General features: G+C 45.7%; 1 protein-coding gene across 1 annotated transcript in view; it reads left to right on the top strand.

The window, feature by feature from the left end:
• The first annotated feature begins 7,057 nt into the window (after positions 1-7,057).
• NBR1 (NBR1 autophagy cargo receptor) overlaps positions 7,058-11,963 on the top strand; it is a 254,021-nt gene continuing 249,115 nt past the window's right edge. The window contains exon 1 of the mRNA XM_089690227.1: positions 7,058-7,211. Coding sequence (XP_089546353.1) covers positions 7,180-7,211 — 32 coding nt within the window. The 5' untranslated portion in view covers positions 7,058-7,179. The remainder of the gene's footprint in view (positions 7,212-11,963) is intronic.

The following is an 11,963-nucleotide window of genomic DNA, read 5'->3' as shown; positions in this document are numbered from 1 at the left end:
TCTGATTCCTACCAGCTACACGCCATTGGCGACGTCCATTACCGCAGCTGGGGTGTCTCGGGGGCCGTGACCTGGTTCCTGGCTGCGTCAAGTCCATCCCCACCATCAGGGGCTCTGGTGAGAGGCAGCCTGGGACTTAGACTCCGCGCCCTGAGGGACTCCGGTCTGTGGGTGGTGGTTGTCGTCAGTCAGTGCGTGACCCTGCCTCTAGGCCTGCCTGTCCGTTCCACAGCTCCTGCCCTGACACTGAATAAGCCTTGGAGTCTACATTTCTTTTTTTTTTTCCATAAAAGTTTATTGAGAGTAAGAGTTTAACAAGAGTAAGATGACAGGCAAACAGGGTGTACATCGAGATGCAGCATACACATATTGGATATGTAAGTCAGATTGAGCTGAACGTTGTATGCAATCCTAATACACACAGTAAACCTCAGTCAGTAAGTATGAGAATTACTTTTCCATACTGATATTTTGACAATAGCTAAATCATTGTAAAACGGAACACACAGTGCGTAAATTCGCAATTCCCTGCCATCCATAGTCATTTGACATGCTCGGTAAGGTGGGTAATGGATAGATAAGGGCAAGTGTACTAGTACCTTACAGTGTGTTGTAGAGGGGGTAAAGTCTGGTATGAGCTCATATGGGGGGAACGCTGCACCATTTCGGTTATGCTATTCACTGGACTGCAATGTAGGCGTCTTATGATGAGGGTAAATACTATGTGAGAAGGGGCAGTATTTGCGCAAGTAGAAAATGTGTAACTATAAAGAGGACAAATAGAAACAAAGAGTAGCAGTTAACCTAGGAACGTGTAATGGGACAGAGAGAAAAGAAAAGAGGGAAGAAAAAGTGAGAGAGGGAGAGAGAGAGAGAGAGGAAAAAAGGGGGGGGGAGAGAGGGGGGAGAAAGGGGGTGGGAGGAAAATGGGTAGAATGGCCTTGGCGGGGAGATTTCAATGGAGAGATTGTAGGGAAAGATGGAAAGGAGGCATATTTATATCTCTCCACCGAGGGGTTCCAAGAAAAGACCATGGCCAGATATTTCAGAAAAGAGCGTTATTCGTTCATTAGTGAATATGGGGTAGTGAAATACATGTCATTTCTAACACCTCCTAGGAGTATTGTTATAGATCTTCCTGTGGAAACTGGCTTCAAAGGAGGTATGCTTCGCTGGACATTGGCCTATCATAAATTCCATCTGATGAGCTACAGTTGGCCAATATCTTTCACAAGTCACAGAGCCCCCCTTTGAACAGAAATGGCAAAATACTGGAACTTATTGAAGTGTGTGCCTTTACTTGAAATGGAGGGGGTATAAAAGTAAGCCATAGCTCAATTTCTGCCCTTTTCGGAGCACAGGAGTGAGGACATCAGGATGTCTGTATAATGTACCACCATCGTTCTATGTTTCTTTCCTGTAACTTTCTCTCCTTGTCAGGGATCCAACCGCGGTAGCCTCTAGCACTTCACAGACCGGATTCCCCCAAGGTGCGGAATCTAAGCTCCGACCTGCTTGTTCACCAGGGCCCCTGATGGTGGGGATGGACTTGGAGCAGGTCGAGACCAGGTCACGGCCCCTGGGTTCACCCAGCTGTGATAGATGCACAGTTGGAGGTGTATAGCAGGTGAGAGCCTAATGTGAGGAGGTAACAAGAGTAGCGTCGGGCAGGCCGGGTCGATAACCGTGGTGGCGGCGTAGTACAGAATCAGCAGGCAGAGGGATAAACAGGTCACAAGCTGGGTTCGTTAACAGGAGGTCACAACGTACAGGGTTAAGCAGGAGAATGGTCAACAAGCCAGGGATCAGAGCAGGAGACGGACAGCAAATCAGGGTCAGGCAGGGTCGGCAACAAAACAATCTACAATCAGGAACTTCAGGAAAACAGGTAAGACCATACGGCAATTCATTGCAGTCTGATCATGTTTTAAATAGGGCGCCCTGCGCCCTGATTGGTGCCAGGCTCGCGCCTGCGATCACAAGTGCGCATGCGCGAGCGCCATTGCAATCGCGGGTGCCCTGGTCCCAATGCTTGCGCGCTAGTGCGGCCGGGCACACCGCGCATGGGCAGACCCGCAGGCGATCGCGGCAGCCACTGGGGTCCCTGACACTCCTACAACTTTTTTTTCTGTAATTTTCTTTCCTATAATCATCTCTCTATACTGGTAATGTACTACTGTAACATCAATTTTTTTGTGTAGTATCATATCTTTTGTATTTCAGTATATTTGAATAATAACTACTTTTCTTCTGTGTAAATAAATTAGATTTTTATTTTCTTGTTATTCATTTTATTCAGCACAGTGGTTATTGGTTATTAAAGCAGAGACTTTTGACTTTTATCAAAAAATAAAAGTCAGCAGCTACAAAAACTGTAGCTGCTGACTTTTAAAAAAAAGCCACTTACCTGTCCCTCGCTCCCGTGGTGTGTCCCACGCAGCTGGTTTCAGCGGCCGACCTGTATTCCAGGAGACTGGCATCTTCAGTGCGGGCACCCGGTTGTGATAGCTTGCGACTTCACAGCCGGGTACCCACTGCGCATGCGCGAGTAGTGCTGCGCTTCGTGAATGGTCCTGTAGTTTTTTGGGACCTGTCACGTGTCCCAAAAGACTACAGGGAGGGAGGACACCTTCCGCTTCTGATCGCCTAGGCGATCGGACCGGAAGTAGGAGAGGGTACCTGACGGCGCTATATAAGTACCTGAAATAAATAAATTTGGGTACCTGCTCCCCAAAGGTGCCGATCCTTAATGGGGAGCAGTCCTTAAAGCGGAACTTCCCCTTTTGGGTGGAACTCCGCTTTTAATCTATAAGTGAGAGAGAGGAAACATGGCCTGATTCTGATGTGGACAAAAGGTGTTAAACACTTATTACATTTATAATCTTAGATAGAACCAAGGGAATAAGTGAGGTAGTAAAGTTGCCAAAACAGTTTGCTATCAATGCACAACTGCTGTATTATCCGTCCCCAAAGAAGACGTTTTCCTCTGATGACTTTAACCTCTCCTATTTATTACTTTGGGAGCAGGAGTGATCTAACCAGTTCCACCAACCGCTGAGAACCCCAGCAAATATAGTCCTCCGTCCCCCCCAATACTCAGGAGTGTGTTTAGACTGCAGCAATAACATCAGATGTATCCCAAGATTTAAAAATGTCCCGCCATTACTCACGGCAACTCACTACCATATTTGGTGCCAACCGATTAAGATCTTTCCATCTAAGAGCGTATCAGTCCCAGCCGTTGCCTCCAAGCCCAATTCCAAGTAAGATCAGATGAATTGGTGAGGGGTCTGTGTGTATCAGTCAACCTGGGGTGTCTCAGGGTCTCCCAAGACTGCTGTTCCAGTGCAGAGTAAATCGCCTTTAACACACTGCCTCTTCTTCAGCCATGAAGCCACACCACTTTCCTTTGGGACAGCTTGTCACTTTCAAGATTGCCGCCCACTATCACATGGGCTGTCACCTGGGTAAGTCACATGGGTAGTCACATGAGTGGTCACGGGAACACTCTCACCGTCCCCTTCTCCTCTGGTCACAGGAATCCTGTGCGCCTCACCACCTCTCCCAGGGGCACAGATCTGAGCTCCACCAACGCTGCCCCCGGCCGCCACCAGGACACCAGGACTTGGAGCCACGGCGGCGTTCAGTGCCGCACCTGCTAAGGCCCAAGGTAGGATAGGGCTCCGGACAGTCAGCAGGGCAGATCAGGACAGGGCTGCACACATGGATTGGGTGCCTGGAGCTCATGCTGCTCATGTTGGTATGTTCAGGCCCCTCCCTGTCATTTGCCTTTAAGTATTTATGGCAATTTTCAAGCAAGTAGTTTCCTTTAAAACTACCCATTCCTAATTCAGGTAAATATTTCTGCAACAATATTAATATATTCGAAAGATTCATATAGTTCTTACTAATGCCACTTTAATAACCTGCCACTATGTCCCTGACAGATTCAAAAAGAATTACTGCTAGTTTGCAGATTGGGATACTTACCGATCAGCTCTAGTGCTCAGAAAGGGGTATGTCTGTTCTGGGAAGCTGTTATGTATATGAACAGCTTGTTGCACAGGGTTCTATTGCCCAGTGAAAGCTGAATGTAAACAGATAGGTCAGGCATACTGGTGTCAATATTGTAACAAGAAATAGAAAAGCAACTTATCACTTCCACACTAAAGGAAAAGGTCTTGAAAAATAGTTCAACTTTGATGTCCTTGTGGCAAGCCTTTTGGTCATCCAGGACAAAGCTCAGTTATCTTCAACAGCACAAGGCAATTGTATAATGCCTGTGGTGTCTATGTGGTCTAATATATGGAGGGCATACAATCAGAGCTGTGAGGGCAAAAATGGGCAACATAGGCGGCTGATAGACCACGGCAACCAGGATCATAGTATACTCAGGTACTTTTTCACTCATTGTAAGAGAGATACCAAAAATCTTGCTCTATTCATTATTGAGGCCTTCCCCATGAATCTAAAAATTCTTAAAAATCTTTAATTTGTGTGAAAGGGAAGAATATTAAATTTTTCTTTTAAATACACTATATTGCCAAAAATATTGGGACAAATGCCTGTACACACAAATGAACTTTAATGGCATCCCAGTCTTAATCTGTAGGGTTCAATATTGAGTTGGCCCACCCTCTGCAGCTATAACAGCTTCAACTCTTCTGGGAAGGCTGTCGACAAAGTTTAGGAGTGTGTCTATGGGAATGTTTGACCATTTTACCAGAAGCGCATTTGTGAAATCAGGCACTGATGTTGGGAGCAAGAAGGCCTGGCTCACAGTCTCCACTCTAATTCATCCCAAAGGTGTTCTATCGGGTTGAGGTTAGGACTCAGGCCAGTCGTGCAGGCCAGTCAAGTTCCTCCATCCGAAACACGCTCATCTATGTCTTTATGGATCTTGCTTTGTGCACTGGTGTGCAGTCATGTTGGAACAGGAAGGGGCCATCCCCAAACTCTTCCCACAAAGTTGGGAGCATGAAATTGTCCAAAATGTCTTGATATGCTGACGCCTTAAGAGGTCCCTTCACTGGAACTAAGGGGCCAAGCCCTATCCCTGAAAAGCAACCACACACCATAATCCCCCCTCGACCAAACTTTACACTTGGCACAATGCAGTCAGGCAAGTACCGTTCTCCTGGCAACCGCCAAACCCATCGAATTGCCAGAGAAGCGTGATTCGTCACTCCAGAGAACACGTCTCCAGTGCTCTATGGTCCAGTGGCGGCATGCTTTACACCACTGCATCCAACGCTTTGTATTGCACTTGGCGATGCAAAGCTTGGATGCAGCTGCTTGGACATGGAAACCCAGTCCATGAAGCTCTCTACGTACTGTTGTTGTGCTAATCTGAAGGCCATACAAAGTTTGGAGATTTTTATCTATTGATTCTGCAGACAGTTGACGACTTCTGTGCACTGTGTGCTTCAGCATGCGCTGACCCTGCTCTGTTATTTTACATGGCCTACCACTTCGTGGCTGAGTTGCTGTTGTTCCCAGTTGCTTCCACTTTATTACAATACCTCTAACAGTTGACCGTGGAATATTCAGTAGCAAGGAAATTTCACAGATGGACTTATTGCACAGGTGGCAACATATCACAGTACCACGCTTGAATTCACTGATCTCCTGAGAGTGACCCATTCTTTTATAAATGTTTGTAGAACCAGTCTGCATGCCTAGGTGCTTGATTTTATACACCTGTGGCTATGGAGGCGTTTGGAACACCAGAATCTAATGATTTGGAGGGATGTCCCAATACTTTTGGCAATATAGTGTAGCATGTCCCCAAATGGTTTAAATGAAGGGATTGAAATAAGCTCTATCCTTAACTTTTTGACACAATACAGTTACATAGTATCTTTTCACATAAAAGGAGATCTATAGTTACAGCATACACTTTCATTTTATTACATCAGCATTGTAGTAGCAATAAAACAATGTTTTTTATTGGCAACTTGACACCACCTACAAACTAGTCTCAAACATTACTTTTTTTTACAACACTAATGTGATCATTCACTGTATACAGGAGTTATGGATTTAAGTCTCCTTTGCATAATCATTAAAACGGAATGGGGGCGTGGCTAGGACGCTGAGGAAGATGGCTGCTTAAAGCAGAAATTCCGCTTTAAGGACTGCTCCCCCGCTCCTCATTAAGGATTGGCACCTTTGGGGGGCAGGGGGAGCGGGTCCCCGAATTATACAGGTACCCGCTCCCACTTCCAGTCTGATCGACTGTGCGATCGGAAGCGGAAGGTGTCCTCTCTCCTTGTAGTCTTTTGGGACACGTGACAGGTCCCAGACTACAGGACCATTCATGAAGACATGCATGCGCAGTATGTACCCGGCTGTGAAGATGCCGGCCTCCTGGAATACAAGACGGCCACTGAAATGGGCTGCGGGGAACACACCACGGGACCGAGGGACAGGTAAGTGGCTATTTATTAAAACGTCAGCAGCTACAGTTTTTGTAGCTGCTTTTATTTTTTGACAGGGTGAGTGGAACTCCGCTTTAAGCTCCTTGCTCCGGCACACTGAGGCTTGCTTCTTACCCTGCTGAGGAAACAGTCGGTGACACCATGGGAAAGGCGGACCAGAAGGTGAACTGACAGGGCAGAGATCTGCATTGTTTGCATACAGCTCTCTCCCCGTCACTGATACTCAGCGTTCGCTGGGGGCCAGCGGGGAAGCACCAGGATGACTTTTTAGTGAAAAAAACCCCTCAAAGCTTTGCTAAATACTGAAAACGAAGCAGCCAATGCCTACTGTTGGTTCCAGTACCCCACCATGAGTCCAGCACCCTAATCTCTGCTAGACACCAACCCATGTGTCACTCTTGTTTAGGAAATCTGTCTCCCCCTCTCCCTATCTGACGATCACGGTTTTCCTAGTCTTCTGTGACGTCATGGACACCAACAAGCCGTCATGTCAGGTATGAGGCCACGCCCCCGTGTTTACAGGAAGGAACAAGGGGTTGACTGTGTTGTCCTACGAGCCCCGCCCCTCCACCTATCAGCTGCTTGAAGTGGATGAGTGACATGGGCATCTGGCAATCACGAGGTGGCTTGAGTATCCCGCAGACGTCAGCTCGCCATGTTGTAGGTAATAATCTGCGCTGAAGGAGGCCGGAGACGGGCAGCAACTGGAGTTGGGGGGATCTGCTGCTTGCTTTGTGGAATGCTGGATCCTGGGACCACTGACTGTACCAGGTAGGACTGGGGATCATGGCCAGAGGCTGCCTGTGATCTCTATAGCTGTGTTTAGGGGAGAATGTGATGACGCCACGATTTCTGCTGGTCACCTATGACATCATCATCCTATGTGTACTGATACTTGTATACAGATCTGATCCCAGATGTTTTCCTCTATGACCTCTGTTCGGCTGGACTCAGAGAAGACAGAAATCTCATTCCTTTGTTGTATGTGTAAGCTTTGTATGAATTGTTTACTTGGGAAGAATATTACAGTGTTAAGCTGCTCCTACACTATACAAACAGATTGTGCAATCTCATCTATCATAAACCATGCAATATAAGGACAAACCTAATCATTATAAATGATAGCCAATCAGCACTGCATAGTGGGTGGTAAATTTTAAAGGTGATCATACAATCAGATTGGATGTATGTGTATGGTCGGCTTAAAGTGACACTAAAGCAGAACTAAACCATCCTATCCTTTTCAGCCAAAGAAGCTGCCATCTTGGCCTCTGTTTGATCTGTAGCTGCTATGGTGATGCACATGTGATCAGCTGTGACATCAGCCATTTGATGGTCTGACAGTTTGGTGGAGAACACAAGCAAATGTCACAGTTGGCATTCCCAGCATGCCAGGAATGGAAATTTTTGAAACCATCAAAGCGATGGGTTTAGTCCCTGGTCACGCTAGTGCGACTTGTCATGCGATTTTATCATTTCAAATCGCATGACAAGTCACACCCAATTGTCCGCAATGGAAGCAGTCAAATTGGAGTCGCACTGATTTTGAAAGTAGTTAATGCACTACTTTTTACAAGTTCCAGTGCAACTTTCATAGACATCTGTACATAAAGTAGCACAGATGTCTTCCAAGCCGCACCTGAAGTCCCACTGACACCTGACTTTGAAATTGCGCAAATTCAAGTGAAGGCACTTTGGTGTGACCGAAGTCTTAGTTCCACTTTAAGGGCTTTTTCACACCATGGCGCAGAGACATCAGTTTTTCTGCATGCATTCTGCAAGGGCACAAAGTAAACAATTGTTTTATATGTGCCCTGTTCACACCGCAACACTAGTATCACATGCAGATTTTTTCTGTGCAGGGATCTGCAATGTGTATAAAACTGCATGGAAACTGACGTCTCTGCAAGTGAAGTCCATTTCCATCAGTTTTTCTGCACATAAGGTGTGAACAAGGCGTAACCCTAGGTTCACACCTAAGCGTTTTCTGCAGCGTTTTGCATTTTGCAGAAACGCAGTACTGTCCATTTAACATGATATCCTATGGGACAGGTTCACACCTATGCGTTTTTCACCGGTGTGTTTTTTTGGAAAGGGTCGGGGACTTTTTTGAATGCAAAAAGTTGTGTTTTTGTTTCTATAGACTTCAATGGAAATGCTTCAGAAAAGCATGTATTGCGTTTTTGATGTGTTTTGCGTTTTAAATCTGCCTAGCAACAAGAAAAATAAAAAAATGGAAAAAATGCAAAACGCAAGTGCAAAAATGCGAAGCCCAACACAATACAGAAACAGCTCAAATGCAACCTTCATAGGTGTGAACCTAGCCTAAGGGCCAGTTCACACTACAAGCATTTCACAATTTGACAGCTAGCGGGGGTGATCGGAGTGGAGTGGGAGTGGGGGTGCATTTATGACATATCACCCTGAATATGGGTGTAACATGTTATGAAAGGTAAACTTGTCCTTTAACTTTCAAAAGTTCCTTTTATTGCTCTCACCCTCCTCTAAATCTCCAATTTCCTTTTTTTTCCCTTAGGCTCCATTCACAGGGGCGTTTTGCCATGCTGTGAATCCAAAATTCTCAGATTCCTACTGATGGGATTGACAGCTACTTGCAGAAAGCATAAAGTGTGGTGATCGTTGGGTTCATGAACAGGCACAAATAGCTGCTGCGACTGGCAGCCTGTCATTGCAGTGTATGGGACCGGCAGCTACTGCTGTCAGCACACAGCTGTCAATTCCAATTGCAGGAATCAGTAGACTCTGGGATTTGCAGCATGGCATAATAGCAGTGTGAATGGAGCCTAACAGGAAGTCCAATGAGAACAGGAAGAAATGGAAATTGGAGGAGGCTAAGAAGAAATAGAAGGGACTTTTATGAGTTAGGCGTTGTTCACATTTTGCATAGTGGGAACGTACACTCCTGCTTGCATTTTGTTTTTGAGCGATTCACATGTTTTTCTGTGTATTGCACATAGGGAAGCTCATTCACTTCTCTCTGCCCTATGCGCTATTGTCACAGCAAAGAAGCTTTGGGACCAAATCTTGGCCCTGAGTCAGGCATGTTTTTAACCGCCTCCTGCCCACCATGTAAGGAAATGACGAGATGGCGGTGGTTCTCTCGTTCATACGACGGCCTCCCACTGTAGCTTTGCATGCGCGCCGATTGGTGGCGTGCTCTGTCCCTGGTACACAGCGGATCACTGATCGCAGTACAGAGCCGATGACGTCGGCTCTGTCATGTGATCAGCTGTGTCCATTCACAGCTGATCTCATGTAAATAGGAAATGCCGGTTATTGGCAGACCTCTCCTCATGCTGACAGCGTGTGAGGAGAGCCGGTAAGCGGCATTTCTCAGACTGGACACGTACACTGATCATTGGTGCCCTGATAATCAGTGTAGCCCCATCAGTGCCACCTGCCAGTGCCCATCAATGCCACATATCAGTGTACATCAATGCCACATATCAGTGCCTGTCAGAGCTGCCTATCAGTGTTCATCAGTGCTGCCTAACAGTTCCAGCCACTGCCGTCTATCAGTGCCATATATGAGTGCTGCCTGTCAGTGCCCACCAGTGATGCCTGTCAATGCCCATCAGTGCAGCCTCATCAGCGCACATCAGTAATGGAGAAAAATTACTTATTTACAAAATTTTATAACAAAAATTAAGAAAAATGTTTTTTTTTTTAATTTTCAGTATTATTTAGTTTGTTTAGCAAAAAATAAAAAACCCAATAGTGATTAAATACCACCAAAAGAGAGCTCTATCTATTTTGTTTGGTACAGTGTTGCATGACCGCTCAATTGTCATTCAAAGTGCAACAGTGCTGATAGCTGAAAATCGGCCTGGGCAGGAAGGGGGTAAAAGTGCCCAGTAGGCCAATGTGCATTTTGCACAGATTTCAAATCATGATCATGGCCTTAAACCAAAAGGCTAACATTTATTATATTGCAGCCCACCAATTTTTAGATATGATGGCTGTATTTGTTCTCATTTTTAAGCTTTTTTTTTTCTTCTTTTTTCTCTTTTCTTTGGTGATCCAGCCAGTAAGTCTCTCTTGCAGTTAAAGGGATGAGACAGGCCAAGACTGCTTAAATTGATCAGATTTCATTTATTTATGTAGAACCTTTATCCAAAAAGGAAAAAAAAATGTGTGCTTTAATTTAATTATAAAGTATTAACTGGAGTTTGGCTTCAATTTCTTAGCATATTTAAACCTGCTAGTCCATCTAACGTGCTCCTTCCCCCAAACTGGTAATGCTGCTCTCTAAAGTTGCCCCCTGTGCTCCTTCATCCATAGTGGAGGCACTCTAATACAGGAGGTGTGTTACTCGCCAGATCACCAAGTGAAAACAGAGAGGAAAAAGCCAAAATAAGAAAACTAGAGCAGCCAACATTTCTAATGATTGGTAAGCTGTAATATATTGCATTGTTGGGTTTGATACTGCTTTAACCACTTGCCTACTGGGCACTTTTAACCCCTTCAAGTTTAGGCCAATTTTCCGCTTTCAGCGCTGTTGCACTTTGAATGACAGTTGCGTGGTCGTGAAACACTGTACCCATATGACATTTTTATTATTTTTTTCACACAAATAGAGCTTTCTTTTGGTGGTATTTAATCGCCACTGGGTGTTTTATTTTTTGCACTATAAACAAAAAAAGAGCAAACAATTTGAAAATAAAAATATTTTTTCTTTGTTTCTGTTATAAAATTTTGCAAACAGGTAATTTTTTCTCCACTGATGTGCGTTGATGAGGCGGCACTGATAGGCAGCACAGATGGGCACTGATGAGGTGGCACTGATAGGCTGCACTGATGAGGTGGCACTGATGGGCATTGATGAGGCACTGATGCTGCACTGATATGCAGCAATGATGGGCATTGACTTGCGGCACTGCTGGGCAGCAATGATGTGTGGCACTGCTGGGCAGCACTGATGGGTGGCACTACTGGGCTCAACTGCTGGGCAGCACTGATGGGTGGTACTACTGGGTATTGGGTGGCACTGCTGGGCACTGATGATCAGTGCCCTGATGATCAGTGCCAATCTCCTCTGTGACATTTGCCGGTTATCGGTAGTACTTTCCTCACGCTGTCACAGCGTGAGGAAAGTGCTGTCGATAAGCAGCAACTGTGATCTGCTGTGTCATTGGAAACAGCTGATCATGTGGTAAGAGGCTGCTGTAATTGGCCTTTTACCATGTTATGTGATCAGCTGTGTCCGTAGGACACAACGATCATGGAGAACGCCTGGTGCATGCTGCTGAGGGCACGCGGGAGGGTGTTTTCTGGGAGGACGTCATATGTCGGTTAGTATATATGAGGTTAGTGTCACTTAATGCTGATCATACACTGGATTATTTTGGGGGCTGGTCTTCAGATGTCTTGACTGGCTGGTGCAGGCTGATGTCCGTGCGTGAGCAGCTCAGTGTACGTTCAGAGGATAGCAAACAGGCAGGTAAGTGTATTTTATTGCAGAAGAGACAATGCATGTCTTTTCTGCGATTAAGAGCTGCCTGT

Source organism: Staurois parvus, unplaced genomic scaffold, assembly GCF_062004578.1.
Source record: "Staurois parvus isolate SC_StPar_1 unplaced genomic scaffold, SC_StPar_1.0 ptg000524l, whole genome shotgun sequence".
Classification (NCBI taxonomy): Eukaryota; Metazoa; Chordata; class Amphibia; order Anura; family Ranidae; genus Staurois; species Staurois parvus.
Note: the sequence above shows the minus strand (reverse complement) of the source record. Positions and strands in the feature narration are given on the sequence as shown.